This window comes from Hydra vulgaris, chromosome 13 (assembly GCF_038396675.1).
Source record: "Hydra vulgaris chromosome 13, alternate assembly HydraT2T_AEP".
In the NCBI taxonomy this organism is placed as follows: domain Eukaryota; kingdom Metazoa; phylum Cnidaria; class Hydrozoa; order Anthoathecata; family Hydridae; genus Hydra; species Hydra vulgaris.
This window is the reverse complement of record NC_088932.1, coordinates 9705001-9727321: the sequence shown is the minus strand read 5'-3', so window position 1 is coordinate 9727321 and position 22321 is coordinate 9705001. Positions and strand designations below refer to the sequence as shown.

At 29.4% G+C, this 22321-nt stretch overlaps 1 protein-coding gene across 4 annotated transcripts in view; it reads left to right on the top strand.

Annotated features, from left to right (window-relative positions):
• The first annotated feature begins 1030 nt into the window (after positions 1-1030).
• LOC100203020 (Golgi pH regulator) overlaps positions 1031-22321 on the top strand; it is a 26385-nt gene continuing 5094 nt past the window's right edge. Inside the window, exons 1-3 of one of the 4 annotated variants that reach the window (XM_065816914.1) lie at positions 1064-1160; positions 1999-2102; positions 2191-2888. In XM_065816914.1, the coding sequence (XP_065672986.1) occupies positions 2213-2888 (676 nt within the window). In that variant the 5' untranslated portion in view covers positions 1064-1160; positions 1999-2102; positions 2191-2212. Of the gene's footprint in view, positions 1161-1216; positions 1415-1998; positions 2103-2190; positions 2889-22321 lie in introns of those variants that run through there. The other 3 variants (XM_065816913.1, XM_065816912.1, XM_065816915.1) reach the window with 3 other exon arrangements.

Genomic DNA, 22321 nt, shown 5'->3' with positions numbered 1-22321 from the left:
AATGTTGTTATAGCAAAAGTTATAATTGCAATCATTATTAATATTGTTATTGTTGAATGTTGTAAACTCTATCATTGTTATTATAAGTTATTTTTATTATATTATTAACAATTGTAGATGTATTTTATATTTAAACTTTTTTGTTTTTTTAGTTATATTAATTTACACTTGTTTTTATCAATTAATATTATTTATTGTTGATTATTTTTTTGTTAGTTTATTTTGTTTAGGTAATTGATTACTTTTTAGCTGTATGAGTGAAATCTAACCTGATTTTGAAAAATTATAATAAAATTTATAATTTTAAATATATATAATTTGCTTTACTTTTAAATTCATAATGAGATATCAAAAATTAACTGCATGAAATTGAAAAACAAAATTGAATAAAACGTTATTTTTTTAAATATTGACCAATAGTTGATTAAAAAAACAATCGGTCATTTTAGCAGATTGTTTCAAAACATTTGCGAACATTTTGACAAATTTATTTTGAAAAATTATCTTAAAATTATCAACAAAAAAAAGAAAAAAGCTTTTAAGTTTATTTTCATTCTCATAAAGCAAATAAAAAACATTAAACCGACTAGGATAAATGTTAAGATACTCAAAATTATCTCGGCATCATAGACAAGTAGTTTTTTTATGCGTGATATTTGCGAACTTCGAACATTCGATAATATTCTAATTAGTTATAAAACATTAAAAACAACATCGTACTAATTATTTTTTCTTCATCTTTTTTGTGATATTTCGGTCTAATTTGCACCGACCACCATCAGACGTAAAATACCAATTTAAAAACCGTTACAAAATAACAATCATAGAGAAGTTATTACATAAACGACACCAATAAAAATTGTTTTATTTATTTATGATTTTCTTAAATAGTGGTCTCCAATTATTTGAAGTAACCTTTACCCCGTTATCCCTGTTAAGCAGTACCGGGTATCGTTTAACCTCCTGAGATGTTTGCGCAAAGTTAACTTCAAGCAATTCCCTTATTTTCCTTTCATGATAGTTGTTATTTATAGATAAAGTTTTTGTGCGCAGCCAGTCGAATAACCCATGGCGTTCTTTGCAATGCTCAGTTGCTCCAGATAATGTTCTAAACTATTCAATACAATGGGTTCGAGGAAGGGGAGGGGTTAGCAAAAGAGGTAAGAATAGACGTAATATTCAAACCTTTTTTTATGGACCTTATTGTAAACATCTCAATTATTTATTTGGTTATGTACAATCGTTAGCAAATATTTTATTTAAGCGATTTATAATAAAACATGAGTATAGATATATTAATATTATGATTATGTTACCTCAACAATTGAAAATTAATCTTAACTTTTAATGTTTTAAAAATAGTTTAATAATCTAAAATTGAAATCTAAAAACGTTCTTTTACGGATAAAACTAGGTAAAAACTATAATTGTTCTTTTTTTCAGGTAAGGTTTGTAAAAACGTTGTAAATTGATAAAAAGTATTCATACAAAAAGAGAAATGATAAAAAGTATAATATTTCAAGAATAAATTAAAACTACAGCATTTTTAAAGTCTATATATTATATATTCATAGTCGATTTATATATTTTATGTTTTCTTAAAATGTGATATATGTTTTTATTTAAATTATTGCGTATTCTATTCTTTTTAATAATTATTAATAATAATAATAATAATGATAATAATATTAATAATGATAAAAGTTCATATATATATATATATTTTTTCGCTTGTTGCACTCTCGTCGTTGGAGACATTAAACGTTAGGAATATTAAATGAAATAATAAAAGAAAAAAGATTGCTGCCCCATGTCAAACCCTCAGTCGATGTAGCAGCACTTCCTTGTAGCAGTAGGCTATAAGATAGTCAATGAATGTGCTGAAGCCAGTAAATATTCCTCATGTTTATATTAAAAAGTCACCGCATTAAGCAAGTCTTATTAAGTTAGGTAAGCAAGCTTATATAACTTGAGCTTCTACTGTCAGTTTTTTTTCAGCAGGATCATCAGGAAGTATCAGAGAGTAGAAGCTTGAGTTAAATAAAGTTTTACTCTTAATCTACTACTGCATCAGTTTTCTAAAACATTGGTTTAAAGATAAAGTTAGATTTTTTCTTGTTTTAAATATGCAAAATATATGCTTTAATAAAATTTAATTTATTTACTTATTTTTCTTTTGTAAACTTTTAGCTTGTGACCAATGGAATAAAAAATGTCATTTGTATTTGATTCAGTTGTTGTATTTGGTTCAGAAATTCTTTTTTTTTGTTTTGGTTGGGTGTTTTTTATGCGACAGCTGTTTAAAAATTATGAGATTCGTCATATTGTTGTTCAGCTAGTTTTCTCTGTAACATTTTCTCTATCATGTATGATGTTTGAGTTAATAATATTTGAAATTCTTGGGTATCTTTTACCAAGCTCTCGGTTATTTCATTGGAAACTTTTAATATATTGTATGCTTCTTGTTCTTGTATTTATGATCCCCTTTTACATTGGCTATTTTTTTTTCCTGAATTTATATTGGGTGCCTCAAGTTTTTCAACGGGTATTAACATTTGTCTATTGGTTTGGATTTTTTTATGTTTTCTGGAAACTACGAAACCCATTTCCTATTTTAAGTGCAAACCATGGTATGTTTTCTATTGAACAGGGTGTAAGCCGTGTAGGTGTAATTGGTGTCACACTTATGGCTATATTATCTGGATTTGGTGCAGTCAATTGTCCTTACACCTACATGTCCTACTTTATGCGACATGTTACTGATGCAGATATAGCTGTTGTAGAAAGAAGATTAATGCAAACAATTGAATTAATAATTGCAAAGAAGAAGCGCATTAGTTTATCACTTAGAAAGCAATTTGAAAAGCAAGATAAATCTAAAGAGAAAAGTAAGTTTTTCTGATAAATATATATTTATATATATATATATATATATATATATATATATATATATATATATAGATATATACAGCTATGCTCAAATGTATGGAGCACCCCTATATTTTATTTAAAATTCAAAAGTAATGAACAAATAGTAAATGTGAATGTGTTTATTTGATACAAATTATTTCAATTCAACAATATTATTTAATATAATTAATATTTTGTAGCACCTCCCTTTGCCTTGATCACCGCACGTAGTCTTTTGGGCATGCTGTCCACAAGATCCTTACATACATTCGCTGGTATTTTTTCCCATTCATCCAGAATTTTCGCTTTAAATTCTTCTTTGGATTTACATCTGTAAATTGACAACTTCCTCTTCAAAATAGACCACAAATTTTCTATGGGTGACAAATCTGGAGACTGGGGGGGCCACGTAATGAGGGGAACTTCATTTGTTGAAAACCAGTCCAAACTTTTTTTTGCCTTGTGGCAAGGAGCGTTATCTTGTTGAAAATAATATTGAGGGACATCTTCGTCAAATAATTTCAATATTGATGGCTCCAAAACTTCATTTAGCATGGTAATGTAGCGCTCTGCATTCATCCTACCCTCACATAAAAATATTTCACCTACGTCACTGGAGGCCATGCAACCCCAGATCATTGTGCCACCACCGCCAAATTTGACTGTAGGGATGATACATTCCGGCTCAAATGCTTCGCCTGGTCGTCGTCTTACAAAGGTGCCTCCAGGTTGCCCGAAAATCTAGGTCAAAAAAGTAAAGGAATACAAATTTGATATTATAAATTTCAACATGTAAAATTTCAGGTACTTAAAGGAATAATTTCGAAATGATATTTTTTTTTTATTTTTTGGTTACACCGTAAGTCATAATGATGCCTTACCTCTATATTTGATTCGTCTGACCAAATAATTTTGGCCCAATCTTCTGATGACCAATTTTGGTGCTGTTTAGCCCATTCTAAACGAAGTTTCTTATGGTGCTCAGTCAGCAATGGTTTTCGGCGAGCCCTTCTTCCATGTAAATCACCTTCTTTTAAGTATCTTCTAACACTTGGAGCAGAAATTTGAATTTTTCTGTGCTCCCACAGATCGCTAACCAAGTCTTTAGAAGATTTGGTCCGATTTCGAAGTGAAATCCTGTTGAGGAAACGATGGTTTCTAGGAGAAAGTATACGTTTTCTTCCCGTTTTTGGTCTATTTTCGTATGAACCAGTTTCACTAAATCTATTTATAGCATTTTGCACTGCTTTCCTTGAGCATTTCATAATTTTTGAAATTTCCACTTGGGAATGTCCTTGTTTATGGAGTATCACAATTTGGCTTCTTTCACTCACAGAAAGTTCGCGTGTTTTACTCATAATGAAAATAAATAAAGAACGATAAAAAAAATCACTACTTTTAAACAATAGATAATGAGCGGCTGACAATAGTTACGTTTAAGATAAGAATGAAATGAATATCTTAATTCGACAGAATTTATACTAAGTGAGTATGTAGACAAGTTAAGACAAGTCTAATCATGCCCAGACAAGCAAATTCAACATGCATTAAATGATTTACTAATGCTTAAACGTAAAAAACAAATAAAATACCATTTAAAAAAAAATTCATCATGTATATCTCATTTTTTAAACACAAATATATTTAAACAAATAGGTGCTCCATACATTTGAGCATAGCTGTATATATATATATATATATATATATATATATATATATATATATATATATATATATATATATATATATATATATATAAAGTAAATTTTTCTGATAAATATATATATATATATATATATTTATTTATTTATTTATTATGAGTTTATTTCATGTTAGTTATAACGTGTAATATACTCATAATAAATATAAATGTTTTTCCTATTTATATTTTATATAAATAAAATTTTATAATTGTTTTGTTATGTGATGCATAGTGGTATAAGTCACTCATATCTAGTTTTGAGAAGTCTGACTAATATCACTATGGCTGTGAACAAAAACAGCTGTTTAGTGAGGAGCATAACAAAAAACAGTTCCAGCATCATTATCGATATCATTAGACTCATACCACTCTGCCATGTAATAGAATAAACAAAATGCTAACCATTGGTAGCAATAACTCAAAATTTTGAATAAAGTGACTTATACCACTCATCTCATGGGCTCATATATATATTGAAATATATGAAATCGACTAAATTGACTACCAGTCAGTTTAGTCAAAATATAGGAATATATATATTTTTTCATAGTAAACTGTGATAAAAGTAATTAAGTAATTTTATTCCAATTTTATTTTTTAAGATGTTTTTAAATAATAATGGAACAAAACAAAATGAGAGCAGGGTCATTTTGACAACAATGATTTTGGGTCCATCATAAATACTTGCTAAATATCAAAAATTCTATGCAATCATATTTGTAATGGATTGTATAGATGACATCTAGATTTTAGAGCTTCACAATTTAATTTTGCCCAAGGGCTCCAAGTCAGCTTGGAATGAACCTAAACAAAAGTATTTTTGAAAATCATTAGCATAGAATAAACAAGCAAACAAAAAAATTAATAAAATCAACTTTGATTCGAGTGTTGTTATCAAGTTTGGGGTCATCCATAAATTACATCATGCAGATTTTAACATTTTTTGATCCCCTCCCCCCTCCCCTCAAAATGCAATCGTAACACTCTATTGCTCCCCTCCCCCACAATATTATGCAACATTTTTGTACCCCCTTCCCCCCCCCCCCCCCAAAAAAAAAAAAAATTTTTTTAACAAGTTTTTTTAGGGGAGGGGTACAAAATTTTACAAAGTACCAAACAATTTTAAATATAACAATGTCTTTAATTCTCTGAGCTTCTTTGAGTTAATTAATTAGTACTTTTCAGTCTGTTTTAATGTTTTATTTTCACCCCAATAGTTCCGTTTAAAATTCAATAAATTAACATCGCTATCCTGAACATGATACCAATTTTAAAAACATATTCTTCCGATATATAATACATGCAAAATATTATATATATAATATTTAATAAGTAATAATATATTATACATGCGAAAATATTATTTTATAAATACAATTTTCTGCTATCTTGCAACGTAAGCTTGGTCAAGTGGATTCCAGGGTTCCAGGACTAAGGGTTCCAGGTTCACTTCTCAGTATCGATAATATATAATTGACTACAAACTTTCTGGGAGTGCTTTTAGATGAAAAATTGTCATGGAAATTTCATATTAAATATATTGAAGTTAAAATCTCAAAAAATATTTCCATTTTATATCGAACAAAACCTTTTCTTAATAATGAGTCATTAAAAAATCTTTATTTTTCGTTTATACACATTTATCTTTCATACTGTAATGTTGCCTGGGGTAGCACACGAAACAAAAAAATATTTATAACAAACAAAAACATCCTTGCAGGATAATATTTTGGGCAACCAGAAATGCACAATGTGAACCTCTTTTACGTCAGCTTGAAGCTTTAAATATTTATAAGCTTAATATTCATCAAGTTTTACTATTTATGTTTAAAGCAAAATCTCCAGTAACATTTCAATCCTATTTTAATGAAATCTCTCATAAATATCCTACCAAATTTTCAGAGAATAACTTTATTGTTCCAATAATACATCTTAAATTAAGTTCTTACCAAATTCAATATCGGGGACCTTTTGTTTGGAAAAATTTTTATGCAATTTTTAATGAAAAACAAAACTTCGTTTTAAATTGCACTTTAAAAAATTTTCAGGTGAATTTAAAACGGCATTTGCTAAACATGGACTTTGATATATTAGATTTTAAATTTTTTTTTCAATATCTTTTTTGACAATTTAAAAAGGTTTGAATTAAATCACTTAAAATAATCAGTTAAATTTTTGCATTTTCTTTAGCTTTTGTTACTAATGGTTTACAACCATTAGTAACAAACAATATACATAAAAGCAAATCTGCTTTTAGGTTTATGTTTTTGTTGATATTTATTAATCAGCCCAAGTTCCTATTTTTATTGCATTATTTTTAATAAAACATAACTCTTGTTTATATGTTATGCATTTTTATACAAAATGATTTTTTGTGGATTGATAACTTTCATGATTTTCTCTTGTTTGCACTTTTTTATTTTTTAAATTATTTCGTTGAATATTGTTAGCAAAAAATTATTTTATTGCTGAAATTGTATGTATTTATACTGTTTTATTTATCATTTATTACGTATTTAAATTTTAAACATGTTTTAGAGCACTAATGTAACGGGGCTCGGTGGTAAGACAACTTGTCTTCTTCTTGCTCCGGCTAGGATTTTTTATTAATGTAATAGTATGATATTTTTTTGTAATTTTTAAAACACAGCAAAATAAATTAATAATAATAAAAAAATAATATATATATTTTTTAGTTAGTGCACAAAGTTTTTTTGTTGCTGCACACTTTTGTGCACCAACTAAATAAAATTCTGCATTAAACCATATAAATTCAAAGCACAGAAGGTGCGCTGCACATACAGCCGTAACAGTCAGTTAACACGCTGTAACTACTCCGTTAACGGAGCAGGGGCAGGTTTTGTCACACGCCAAGGAGGGGGCTAAAAAGGTCTATAAAAAAAAAAGGTCCGCATATTTTCATTTATAAGTATCTTTCTATTTTAATTTTGTGTACTTTAGTGTAATAATCAAGTTTATATACGTATAATTACATATAATAGTCAATTTCGTTCGTCAGTATAATAGTCCAATTCTGTATACTAGTCAATTTACAAAAGAATATTTCTGAAAAAAAGTCCTAAGTGGGGGGTACTATCCCATGCCCCCCTAAAACCTGCCACTGTAACAGAGTGTACACATTGACTAAGTAAGATTTAGGCGAAGTTGATTTTAGAATCAAATGTAGATACATCAACTGAGGGTTTTGGTCAAGTGAACTTTATGTAAAAACCATTGAATTTAGTTAAGGAAACAAGTTTTATTGTTTTTTAAATAACCACAAAAACTCATCTTAATAAACTGGAACATTTTGTTTTTTTTAACGAATATAAGAATAAAAGCTATCAAAATGTCAAAATGTTTTTTATTTATATTACATAGTGGAAAATAGACTGACAGATAGTAGAACACATGTGGAGTTTATATACATTCACTGATAAATAAATAAAACATGCAAAGAGTGCTGCTACATCTGCTTTTTGAATTCTGAATCTGAATTTTCATGCAAAGAGTGCTGAACATATAAGGAGTTTACATACATTGACTGACAAATAAGAAAAACATGCAAAGAGTGCTGCTAAATCGACTGACCATTGGTAGAAAATGCCAGGAGTTCTACTACATTGACTGACAAATAGAGAAAATATGCAAGGAGTGCCGCAACATTGACTGAAGGTTTTGGTTTGAGCATGCAATCCATCAATTTAAAAAAATGTTATTTTATGTTTTTAAACTTTTTTTAAACAGTCTTCTAAATTAATCACACTAGTATAATTTTTCTCTCTAAAGTACCATTATCATTGTAACTAAAATGAAAAATACAAAATCATGTTTATAAAAAAATAAATTTATACTAAACTGGAACACATTTTAAAAGGCATGGTTGCTGAAGAAAAAAAATTGAAAAAGAGCGCCAATTTAATGTAAATATTTGTGATTAGATCGGACCAACTGATAAATATAAAATTATTACTCTCTAAATTTTGTTGATAAAATATAAAATTGTTTAACTGATAAAATATAAAATTGTTTAACTGATAAAAATTAAAATTATTTAACTGATAAAATATAAAATTATTACACTCTAAATTATTGTTATACAATTTTTATTATATGTAATGAATTATATATTTAAGATATTAATTACTTTAATATATTATTCACTTTTATTGTAGAATTTTTAATTGTTGTAATAATTCTTAAAATGTCTGCACTCTATTACAATTAGCTAATATAAAACATTTTTTATAAGCAGTAAAAGCTTTTATAGCTCTTAATCAAATTTTTTATTAAGTAATGTTGTTAATAAGTAGATTGCTAGTGCAAAAACCTAAAAACAATACTTGTCTGAAGATTTCTTTTCATGTCGCAATAAATGACACTTGTTATGTATATATTCTTGTAACATTAAAGTTACAAACATGCTTGTAACAAGTATAAAGACAAATTTTGTATTTTATAAGCAATTTTTTTAATGAATAAATAGATAGCTCATGCAAAAGCCAAAAGCTCTCATAAGAAGCTGTTAATAGGAACAGCTCGCATGGCTTGCCATGTTTGTTTTAAGGGAGCTTTTCTCCACTCTTGCACTTATTTACTCCTGCTGAGGCCTGTTTATATGTGTATGTGTATATATATATATATATATATATATATATATATATATATATATATATATATATATATATAATGAGATATTATATATTAGTTTTTTTTTAAATGTTGTGTATATCTTTTCATGATTTTTCTCATGTTATCAATATTCTGTCTTTCATGATGTATGTATACCTTTTCTGAAATACTAACAACATCATTAACAACTTTTTGGCTATGATAAGAAAAGTCTGAAATAATTGTTGATGTCAAGTTAATTTCTAATATAGTTACTAAGGTGAGGTGGGGTGGTAATAGTTTTAATTTTCTAATCAGTCAATATCATGTAGTTCTTAACTGAAAAATATATTTTTTCTGGGTCAAAAATTAATTGATTGTGCCAATATTTAAAAACTTCTTCTTACTTGCAGCAATTATATTGGAGCTACTTACTTATTTTGTAATTTATTTTGTCGTTGTCAGAAATCAGGCCTAAAAAAATATTAAGTGGGTGACATAATTATGAGTTTCCAAAGATTATTCCAAAAAAGTCACATTAACAATTTACAATTTACAAGTCATATTAACAGTTTTTTTTTAGTCTTGAGCCAATTCTTAGCTCAGATAAGTAAATGAACTTTTTTGCTAACGAATAATTTGAAAGTGTATGCTATTTTGGAACATTACTTATTTAAACATTTTGAAACTTTTGTTTCAGAATGTTTAAATAAGTTTAATTAGATTAGTAAATAGTTTAACAAATAAATTAAAGTTTTAAAAACACACACAATTGTTACAAATGTTTTTACAATTAAAATAAATTCAGTCAAAATTTAAAGAAAGTTAAGAATATAACCAAAAGAAAAGTTAAGAATATAACCAAAAAACCATTCTGGTGTTTAAATAAGACAAAAACATAAATTAAAAAAGTTGGATTAAGCAAATATTATGGAAATATTGAAGTAAAAGTTTATACTATCATAAAAGTTGAATATTGTGTAACATTCACTGAGGATATCGAAGCTGCTCAGCTTAGAATTATTTTTTTTGGTAATGGTGTCCAGAACATTGTTGATATTTTAAGAACAGAATGTTGATGGTATTTTAAAAACAGAAATTGCGTTCTTGGCAAACATCAAGTTGCTTAGGACAGTAGTTCAACCAACTTAGAAATAGTAGATGCATATGCTTAACATAAAATCATCATTTTCTTTATTAATTTCAAAAGCCACATACCTAGTCAGTAAGGTTTGTACTATTTGCACAATAGGTGTTGCAATATTATAACCAAATTGTTCTGACAGGTTTTATATTTTTGTTTATTGAGAACAATAAGTGTTAAAGCAAAATTTCCATCATCAGATACATGTTTCATCTTAATGATTGAAGGAGATGAAGATTCAAATTAATGAAAACTTCTTGTTCCAGTTACAGTGATTGCTTTGCATACATAGTCTCACTGATTGAATTTTTTAAAAGTATTAAAACATTACTTCAGCACACTGTTTAATCAGTGGTTGGGCTCTGTGAGCTTGCAACAAGTTTGCAAATAAAGCTGTAAGTATGCTCCGTTAGCTGGCAATAAGTCTTTTTACAGTGTCATCTATTGCATCATATGGTGATTAACCGTGGTTTGTTTCCGATACAACAAACAGAAAAATCTTCAACATGGTGCCACAAATTGTAAAAATTAAAAATTGTAAATCCACATAAAATTACGCGCAAAAAAAAATATGCCTACATTTTCTTTTTCATTAAATAGATGACAATTGGATGGAAAAAATGTTACTTTTTGCTTCAATTTTATCTTTGTATTTTGTCTTGTACCACAAAAATGTGGTTTTCTTTTTCTTTATAAGTTGCTTTAAATGGCCTATTTGTGGTTTTGTGATAAAGGAATGAGAAGTAGTTTTATCAAGTTTTTACACAAGGGCTCTGTAAATTCATTTAATTTCAAAATTCATTGTTAATAGGTCAGTTCTATCTGTTATTTTCCAGAATTTGAAACTAATTTTCTTATTGTTCTTATGGATCATCGCTTTGTGTCAAATTTAATAATTTTCTGCTGCAGCCAATCATTCCAATGATCCTCTGCTGCAGCCAATCATTCCAATGATCCTCTGCTGCAGCCAATCATTCCAATTATCCTCTTCTGCAGACAATCATTTCAATGATCCTCTGCTGTAGACAATCATTTCAATGATCCTCTGCTGCAGACAATCACTTTAATGGTTCTCTGCTGCAGACAATCATTTCAATGATCCTCTGCTGCAAACCATCATTTCAATGATTCTCTGCTGCAGACCATCATTTCGATGGTTCTCTGCTGCAGACAATTATTTCAATTATCCTCTGCTGCAGACAGTCGTTTCAATTGTACTCTGCTACAGACAGTCATTTCAATGGTTCTCTGCAGATTTCCTCCTTTTAGACAAGGATGCACCATTTAGGTTAAAGACTGCAAAATTTGGAGAATCTAATATTATGGTGTGAGTAGGGTTGCCAGGTGTCTGGCTTTTATGAAAGAGAACACAGTAGGCAACCCTAAGTCTGAGTACTTTATTTCATATGCTGCATAGCGTTTTAAAGTCATACAAAGTTAATTTTTTGGGGCATGTTTGTTTTTATCTAACACAAACAATATCTTTTTTACCAGGCAAGTTTTTAAATATCCTTGCTGATTTCAGGGTATACCACATCAGGGTATGTATGTAGTAACTAACTGCAGTTGAAATTTGACAGGGCCAGGTTTGATAAAAAATAGCATGGGTAAAAAATAAACATTGATACATCCTAAACTATTTTTTTTATTTGAAATTCATGTTATCTTTTATATATGTTTATATATTCAAGTATATTTAAACATAAGCATCATCATGATCAACATGGTCATCATCATCATCATCATCATCATCATCATCATCATCATCATCATCATCATCATCATCATCATCATCATCATCATCATCATCATCATCAAGCTTTACCGTTTCCTGTTTAGACTGTTTCTCTAATATAAACAATCCAGAACATCTTCTTTTCTAAACTAAAACTCATTCATACCATATGTAACACAATCTCTCCAAGTTTTCTTACTTCTAACTCTACTTTTTTTCCTAAAGATGCTACCTCTCTAAATGCTGATAACCAAACCAAAATTTTTTTCTAACAAATGTTCGACACAATGTTTTTTCCAATCTCTGTCTAAGGTTATGGCTCTTTTTCTTGTCTTGTTAGAGTCATACCAAACATCCATCTGATCATCCTTTTGGCAAATACTACACCATATATATACTAAAGTTTATATAAATATGTAAGGATATTGTATGCCAGCACCTAAATAAATGGCAATCGTATATGCTTATATCTATATCTATCCATATTATGAATGCATAAATCCACCTCTTACCTAACCTCTGGAATCCAAGCAAGTACTCTTAGGTGCTTAATAAACAGGAGGGGATTTTTATTAATTTTTAGAAATTTTCCCCATCCACCCCAAGCTTGTTAAGACCTGCCCTTTTGTCCTTTGACCTTTAATAAAATCTTATATATTTTTATTTGTCAAAAATTATATTTTTGTTTATTTCTTGCCATCGTATAAAACTTATTTAAAAATATTAAATCCTTTTTAAAATTACAAAAATAATATTCCCACTTACCCTTTTATTAAGACCTCTCCATTTATAGACCTACCCCATCCCTTTAATCCCTCCCCCTCCCTTGTATTAGGCACCCATTTATGTAGTATGTAGTAAGTGTGAGTATGTAGTGAGTGTGTAGGCTTTTATTCCTTGTCCATCTTAAGTCGAGTCTAATTCTACTCCAAAAAATCAGGTTTGAATCCTCTGACCAATCTTTAATGTGCTTCCGACTATCACCTTTATTTTTGTTCTTTATCATTCTCCTTTCTTTTCAAAACTGCACTTTTTTAGATGAGGTTTCTTATCAAATTGGCTATACCATGCTCATCACACTGCCTATATACAATGCTCATCACACTGCCTATAACTTTTGTTTTTCTCAATTTCTTACTCAGATTCTTCTCAATTTCTTACTCAATTTCTTACTCATTTTCTGACTCATTTTCTTGACAACCCTTACCTTCACTCCTTAATTTGTGTCTTTTCTCTGACTCTAGCTTGTGTTCATTTTCTCCTGGTTCTCCTTTAGGTGGTTCCAGCCATGCAATGGAGAAGAAGTACAAGATTTATGGAGAGCATCCATAAATCTTGTACTTCTTCTTTGGACTCATCATTGTACTACTTACTACTACCCTAAAGCAGACTAGGATTCTTTTTGTGATTTATCTTGTGGTCTTTTCTCTCTCTTCTGATAAATGTGCTTCCTATGTAACCTCCTGGATCCAGGCAGGTATGGAAGCTTTTATTTTTTCTTGTTGATTCCAAGTCAAGCCTCATTCTTCTTCATGATTTTTACCTTCTTATGCAACTGCAATATCTATCGTAATCTTTTTTTTTTCATCTTTTTAAAAAAAACATCTGTCTTGAAAACAAATACCTATTTATTATTGCAAGAAATCTATGTAAATAGTGCTGTCTGAGGCTAAGCTCTATTATTTCCAGTTTACTAAATCTCTTACTTCTCTCAAAAGTTAGGCTTTAGAGACTTTTGGAAAACAGCATCATTAACAAAGGTAAGTCTAATATTCCATTTCTAATTCATAGGACTGATCATATTACTATTCCCAAGGATAAGGATAAGGCATATTTGCAAAGAACTTTTTTTCTAATTCGACTCTTTAAACTTATGGTCATACTCTTCCTGCCATTCCAGTTTAACAGGTTAACCCATTACTTGAGATTCATATCGCTCCAGTTTCGGTTGCCAAAGTCATATCCCAATTAAACTCTTCTACAGGTTGGTGTCCAGACAACATTCCTGTCATAGTCTTGCAAAAATGTTCTTCAGAATTTCTTCAATTCTCTCTAAATTATTTAATAAGTGCTTGAGTGAATCTTGTTTTTCTTCCTGACAGAAAATGGCATCTGTGGTTCCAATTTTTTAAAACTCTGGAGAACAAACTGATCCCTCCAACAGTCGTCCAATTAGTCTTCTCTTAATTATTAGCAAGGTCTTTGAGTAATTAATCAACAAATTTCTAACATCCTATTTTGAGTCAAACAACTTGACTTAAGACTGTCAGACAATCAATATGGTATCCAATCTTCTGTTTCCACGGCTGACTAGCTAACTGCTAAAAGATTCTATTGTGCATTAGACGAAGGCCATAAGGCAAGGGCTATTGCTATTGACATATCTAAAGCTTTTGATTAAGTTTGGCATGCTGGTTTTCTCCATAAGCTTGCTTCATATAGTGTATCTTGTAAAGTTTTTGAGCTTATTAAATCATTTCTTTCTAACCACTATAATAAAGTCATCCTTGAACACTCTTCTTCATTTCCAGTAACTTTTGGGGTAACTCAAGATTCTATCCTTAGTCCTGTTTTGCTTATTATCTATATTAGCAATCTTCCTGACAACCTTAAAGGAGCCTTAATTTGCCTTATACTTATTTGTAATTTACATTATATTTATTTATAACTTATATTTATATTTTATATATATATGGGCAATTCCATTTTTAACTTACGTTACATGCGCAACAACTTTATCAAATATTTTCCTATTTAAACTGTAAATTAAACTTTTAGCTATTTTGTTTGAAAGCTGTTAGTCTAAAGAGTAAAATAAACTAAAAAGTTTTGAGTCTGGCTGAAAGAGGGTGAGCTTATTACTGAAAATGCCACTTAACTTATATTACACGGAAAACTAGGTAAAAGTTTGCTTCAACTTTTAGGTCAGATTTCTGCGAATCAGTAAAGCGGTTTGTATTAAAAACTTTCACAAGATATTAAGAATTCTATGCCAATTTAAAAAATATATAAAGTTTTATCAGAGGTGACTTTGTAAAGAAAATAAACAGTTTTTTTTGATACTATATATATAACTTACGTTACATCACTTACGTTACCTTGCGATTAGGAGAATAGCAAATAAATCTTTTTTTTAAATGTCTAAATACAAATATTTATATAATTCTTATTTCTATTTATTTATTTGTATTTATGTCAAATAAAATAAGAATACATAACATAAACAAATAAAAAAGCAATAATATAAATAATTTTAATTAACATTAAAAAAAATAAAAGATTTTTTTCTAAGTTCTTCTAATATAAAAAGTTTTAGTTAGAATCTTGTCAATGAAATTATAATTACTTAATGACATAATTCATTTTGTTGACAAAAAAGCGCCAGAACATAAGTAAAACTTTAAATGTAAAAACATAACATTCAATATTCTTTTGCATATATTATTAAAAAACTTAATTTTTTAACTAAATTTTATAATAAACAAAACTTTATCATGTTTTTGTTAACTTAGTTACATAAAAGTTGCAAAAGTTCATTCCTTATTTCCTTAAAATATATATATTTTATAAAGTATAAAATCTGACCAACAACAATTTGAACATGTTAGCTCCATTTTCATGCTAATTTAATTCCGATTATGCAAATAAATTCATGGTTAGAATAACATTTTACAATGATACCTTTTTTATCGCGCGACAATAAGAAAAACCGTAATTTTCGGAAGCATAAAAGTGACTTAAATAAATTAATTTTAGTATTAAAGATATATTTTAAATAAACTTTCATGTGTCTACATCAATATTTATTAGCTAAAAGTTGACGAGTATGAGAATAAAATTTGACTACTTTTTCATTTTCCACCGTGGAATTGGCCACATTATATATATATATATATATATATATATATATATATATATATATATATATATATATATATATATATATATATATATATATATATTATTTGTCTTAATAACCTTAAATTTGCTGATGACTGACAACGAATTTTAAACTCCTGTCTTAACAAAAAGTCTTCTCTTTTTAATTACTTAAAACTCACTTCTGTAACAAATTGGGAAGATACTTTCGGAAAATTTTCAACAGTGTCATTAACTTGAGTAAGTCTAATAATCCATCTCTAATTCATTGGTCTGATCTTATTAATTCTCCCCAGAATGATGCAGAATTATTTGTCAAGAACTGTTCCTTTAGTTTGACTCTTTAATCTCAGATTAACCAATTGTTATACTTCCGATTCACTCATATATATAATTCTATGGCTTCCGATGCTTAAGTCATATCTAAATTAAATTCTTCTAGGGCTTTTGGTTTAGACAACATATCCATCATAACCTTACAAAAGCTTTCTCAAGAACACTATTCAATTCTAGAAAGCACACTGACCTCTCTAACGAATCTACAGTTAGGAAGTGACATATTTGGGGTCATTTCAGGAATGAAAACTATCCTATAATTAGGAATTGACTCCATTCTTCTAATTTTACCATATTTAGGGTCACTTCCTAATTGTAAGATAGTTTATATTCCGAAATGTAGGATATTAAATATTTGGGTTGAGAAAAACCCCATAATATAGGATTTTTTACAACCCAACCCCAGCTAAACAATTCTATTAGTCGAGGCTTGGATATTTTATATATATATATATTTATTTATTTATTTGTTTATTTGTATATAATAAATTAGCAGAAAATCACTTAAAAAAGTTTTTCTCATTTAACATCGTGTTTCATCAATAAAGACTCACCAGAAAAAAGATTTTTCTGATGAGTCTTTTTTGATGAAACATAGTGTTAAATGAGAAAAATTTTTGTTAAGTAATTCTCTACTAATTTATAATTACTCTGTTCTTTTAAGAACATTGAGCGCTCTATTTTGTAGAATACATTTTAAAATTGTTTATATATATATATCTATGTATATATATATATATATATATATATATATATATATATATATATATATATATATATATATATATATATATATATATATATATCTATGTATATATATATATATATCTATGTATATATATATATATCTATGTATATATATATATATCTATGTATATATATCTATGTATATATATATATATATATATATATATATACATATATATATATATATATATATATTGAAGTATATATATATTTATATATATATATATATATATATATATATAACCTTATATTATGTTGTATATAACCTATATACCACTTCTTCATTTATTAATCTGGCACAGATGTATTTTTAATACATTGTTTCCAGTTTAGGATGTTGAATGCTGGATCTTCTTGACTCAATGCATGGGTTTTGCTTGTGTCTCTGTTTTTATGACTAGGCAACTCATTATATTATCTCCTAAGGAGGGTATAGCTCTAAAACTCAGTTTTATGGTTCTGAGGCCAGCTGGTAGTCAGGTTTCCCAAACTCTGTTGTAGCTCTCAAAGAGGCTGATTCCATCAACAGTTGAAAAATATCAGAGTACTAACAGTACCATGTTGCACATGGATGGTGTCCCTGTTTGTACTTTTGGTGTGCATTGTTAAGGCCACATTTGGAGCCCTTTGTTACATTTTAGGATTTATTATTATTAATGAGGCAATTGCTTGGACTATTAAATAGTGTACTGAGTACCATCTATGCATTTATCAAGTTCTTTAACAAATTTAAAATGACTAAAGTAACAAAAACTATAAAACACAAAAAACCATCATCATCACCAAGTTCTTTAAATCTATCATTCACTAATGTTCATGGTCTTTGAAGTAATTTCTCTTCTGTTGAGTCTTATCTCTTGCAAATTTTACCAGACCTACTTGCTCTTTGTGAGACTAGTTTGAGTTCAGCTGTCTCATCTTGTGATCTTAGTGTTGATGGTTATCTTCCTTTAATTGGTAAAGACTACAATAGTCACATACTTAGCCTGGACATTTACATTTGTAAGAATTCACCCATTTGTCACGAAACTAGGTTTGAATCCACAAACTATTTTTGTAAGTGTTTTCGTTTAGCACCACTTCACTCTATCACTTTTCTCTTTATTCTATATCGCTCTCCTTCATCTCAAAACTGCACTCTTTTTGATGTTACTTCTGATCAAATTGACTCTCTCTTTATTCATCAGCCAATATCGTTGTTGTTGGTGACTTTAATGCCCATCACACTGAATGGGTTTGCTCTAGTGTCAGTGACTCTGCTGACGTTAAGGCCCTCAACTTTTATCTTTCTCAATCTCTAACTCAATTAGTCAACTTTCCAACTCGTTTTCCAGACAACCCGAATCATTTACCTTCTCTACTTGACCTATGTCTTGTTTCTAATCCTAGTCAGTTCTCAGTTTCTCAAAATTCACCCTTAGGTTCTTCTGATCACGGTTTGATCTCTCTAAAACTATTATCTCATTCTTCTTCATCATCAGAATTCCCCTATCATTGTACCCCTATCTAACTACCTTAAAGCTCACTGGGATTCTTTCAGTGATTTTCTTCATGGCCCTTGGGTAGAAATCTTTCTTCTTCCTTTCGACAAATGTGCTTCTTACATAACTTCATGGATTCAGGTTGGCATGAAATCGTTTATTCCCTCTCGACAATATCAGGTCAAGCCTTACTCTTCTCCATGGTTTTCCTCACATTGTGCTGCTGCAATTTTTTACCGAAACCATCACTTCCATATCTATCAGCAAAACAGTTCTCCAGAAAACAGACGTTTTTATTACTGCTAGAAACCATTGTAAAAAAATTTTGTGTGATGTAAAAGCTCGCTATTCTCAAGTCATAAAATCTTGTATTTCATCACAGAAATTAGACTCTTTTGACTTATGGAGAATCTTTAACAGTATCAATAATAAGGGCAAATCTGTAATTCCACCTCTCTTGTATAAATCAGACTTTGTCACCTCTCCTAAAGACAAAGCTGAGTTGTTTGCTAAGAACTTTTCATCAATGTCATCTCTTGATTCCACTAGTTGCGTTCTACCTGATATAGCTGTCGAACAGGTTGATCCATTACTTGACATTCTTATCACTCCAGCTTCAGTATCAAAAGTGATTTTCTGCTTAGACTTTTCTACAGCTTGTGGTCCAGACAACATACCTGTTGTATACTAGTCTTGCAGAAGTGTTCTTCAGAGCTGCCATTCATACTTTTAAAACTATTTAACAAGTGCTTATCAGAGTCTTGTTTTCCGGCATGCTGGAAAGCAGCATCTGTTATCCCTATTTTCAAAAATTCTGGAGAGCAATCTGACTCCTCTAACTACTGCCCCATTAGTCTTCTTATTATCATAAGCAAGGATTTGAATCTTTAATTAACAAACACTTAATCTCTCATCTTGAATTTAAAAACATTCTGATCATTAATATGTATTTCGATCTTCTTGTTCTACACCTGATTTGCTAACATTAATAACCGATAGGTTTTATTGTGCATTAGATAGAGGTGGAGAGGTTAAAGCTATTGCTCTTGACATTTCTAAAGCTTTTGATAAAGTTTGGCATGCTGGTCATTTCCATAAGCTTTCTTCTTACAGTTTATCTGGTAACGTCTTTAAGATTGTTGAGTCCTTCTTTTTCAATCATAGTAAACAAGTTTTTTTTGATGGACAGCACTCTTCTTCATATCTTGTACCTTCAGGGGTTCCTCAAGGTTTTATCCTTGTTCGCTGATGAACTACTATTTACTATTTTCATAAAGAAGCCAACACTCTCTGATTGCTTAGAGGGGGCATTTGAGCTTGAAAAGGATCTCACTTCTGCTACAGCATGGAGCTCACAGTAGCTGGTGAACTTTAATTAAGATAAAACTCAATTTTTTTCAGCCAATTGTTATCGCAATTATTTAGGTCTTATTATATTTATGAACAGTAATGTACTCGATGAGTCATCTACCCATTATCTTTTAGGATTAACTCTTCCGATCTTTCTTGGAAACCGTATATCAAATTCATTGTAAAATTAGCTTCTGCTAAGGTTGCATCTTTTTATCAAGCTCGGCACTTTCTTACTCCAGATTCTATTCTTTATTTCTATAAATCTTCAATCTGTCCTTTAATGGAATACTGTTGCTATATCTGGGGTGGATCTTCTAATGATGTCCTTTCTATTTTAGACAAGGCGCAAATACACATTGTTAACATAGTTGGGCCTGCTCTTGCAGCCAACCTTCAACCATTATCACATTGTGGTAATGTTGCTTCTCTTTCTTTTTTCTACAAATACTATAATGAGCACTGCTTTAAAGAGCTAGCGTCTCCTGTGCCATTTACTAAAATTTATTCTTGTGTTACTCGTCATTCATATAAATCTCATTCTTTTTCCTGGACTGTTCCTAAGTGCTCCAATAACTCTTATTTGTCTAGTTTTTTTCCTCAAATGTCAGTTCTTTGAAAATTCATACATATATATAAATTCATCTATGTGTATTATAATATATAAACTTAACGTGAGTTTCAATTCAATTTATTTCATATCTTGTGTTGTGTCAAGATTAAGGCAGCTCCGGCTATAACCCCTTTATCTGCCAAGCTTGTGTCACTCTCCCATTGTTGTAAGGTTGCATCTTTTTTTTTTCTAAAAATACTATCATAGTTGCTGCTCAAACAAGCTATTATTTCTAGTTTGATCATTCAAAATATGTATAACATTCAAACTCTTGGCTTGTCTCTCAGCAAAGTCACATCCTTTTACTGTATCTGTCCCTTCATTCTATAAAAGTTTCATCAAATTTTTGTTTGTTTTTGTACATCAACAAAACCTCAAAACTCTTATCCATTTTCATATTTCCTGACTCATGTAACTTTTTAAGTTTTCAGGTAACGGCTTTTTAAACCTACCCTATGTTATCTAGTAACCAACCCTTGGAATTAGGAAAAATAAGGTCGGCAATAATTTGCCGACCTCAATCTTTTTGAGGTTGGCATCAGGTCGGCAAAAATTATTTGATACAAAGATCTAACCATAAAGCATAGAAACAAGGTCGGCAATTTTTTGCCGATCTCAAATACTTTGAGATCGGCAGTTAGGTCGGCATTGCCGAATGCCGACCCTAATTCCGAGGGTTGAGTAACTCATTACTTAATAGTGGTTGCTTGCAACCTTATCAGATAAAAAAATATATATGTACCAGTATTTAATAAATAGTAATTGTATGCATATATTTAAGTTTTATAAAGTATATTAGGTTTTTTCCTAGCCTCGGCTTTCAACCCCTGCTAAATTTTTTAATTTTGCTAGGGCCGGTTTGTAAAAAGTCCTATTTTTAATTGGAACCAGAGCCCTGGTCGCTTACTAATGGTATAATGTTTTTTTGTTTCTGGAACAACTTTGCCCTTCACATTTTACTTTTGTATAACAAAAACTCTTTTGCTACTTTCCTAATAGTATTTTGAAGTTGCTGCTTTCTTTTTCTTCTGACAAGTTTAAATTGTCAAGTCTAGATTGTCTAGATTATTTGACTTTCTTAAAACTTAAGTTTTCGGGAGTTAACAGAACTGGTCTAGAGACCAAGAATCAAGGACTAATTTCAGAAGACATCACAAAGCCTATGCAAAAATGAGAGGAAAAGTTTTAATATTCTGGTATATTTCTAGCTGAAGAATATGTTGAAGATTTTAAATACTGCTAGATTTACTGCTTTAAACTCTTTATACAAGAGTTTAGTACATTTGTACTGCTTTTAACTCTTACAAATAAGTGTCGAGTGGCTTTTTTCTGGACTTTAGTTTATATAGAGTAATCTATTTTTTGCTTTAACTTGTTGTTTTAAATAATTTTATTTAGAACCAGAAATTTTAATGGAGTAAGAGCCTGAGAAGTTTTAATTGAATTAATGCCTAGAGCCAGAACCAATTGCTACACATTGGCTCTAAATCACTAACTTCCATTTCTAATTATTATTTTCTTTATTTTTCATTACAGCATGTTTTCATTTAAAAACCACTCAAATATTTCCTATTTTATAAATATTTTTATTTCTTGATCTTTGCTAATACTTAATAAGCAGTAATAATACTTCATAGCAGCCATGACGCAGTGGTAGCACACTTGCCTCAGAAATGTAAAATCCATGGTTCAAACCTCACCTCTGGGCAAGTATTGCGACATCAGTTGGGAAAGAGGCATGAACTTTCTATTAAATGCTCTTCCGTGGTGCTCTGTGATAAGACCGAAAAGACTTCTTGGGGCATCTAAAAAA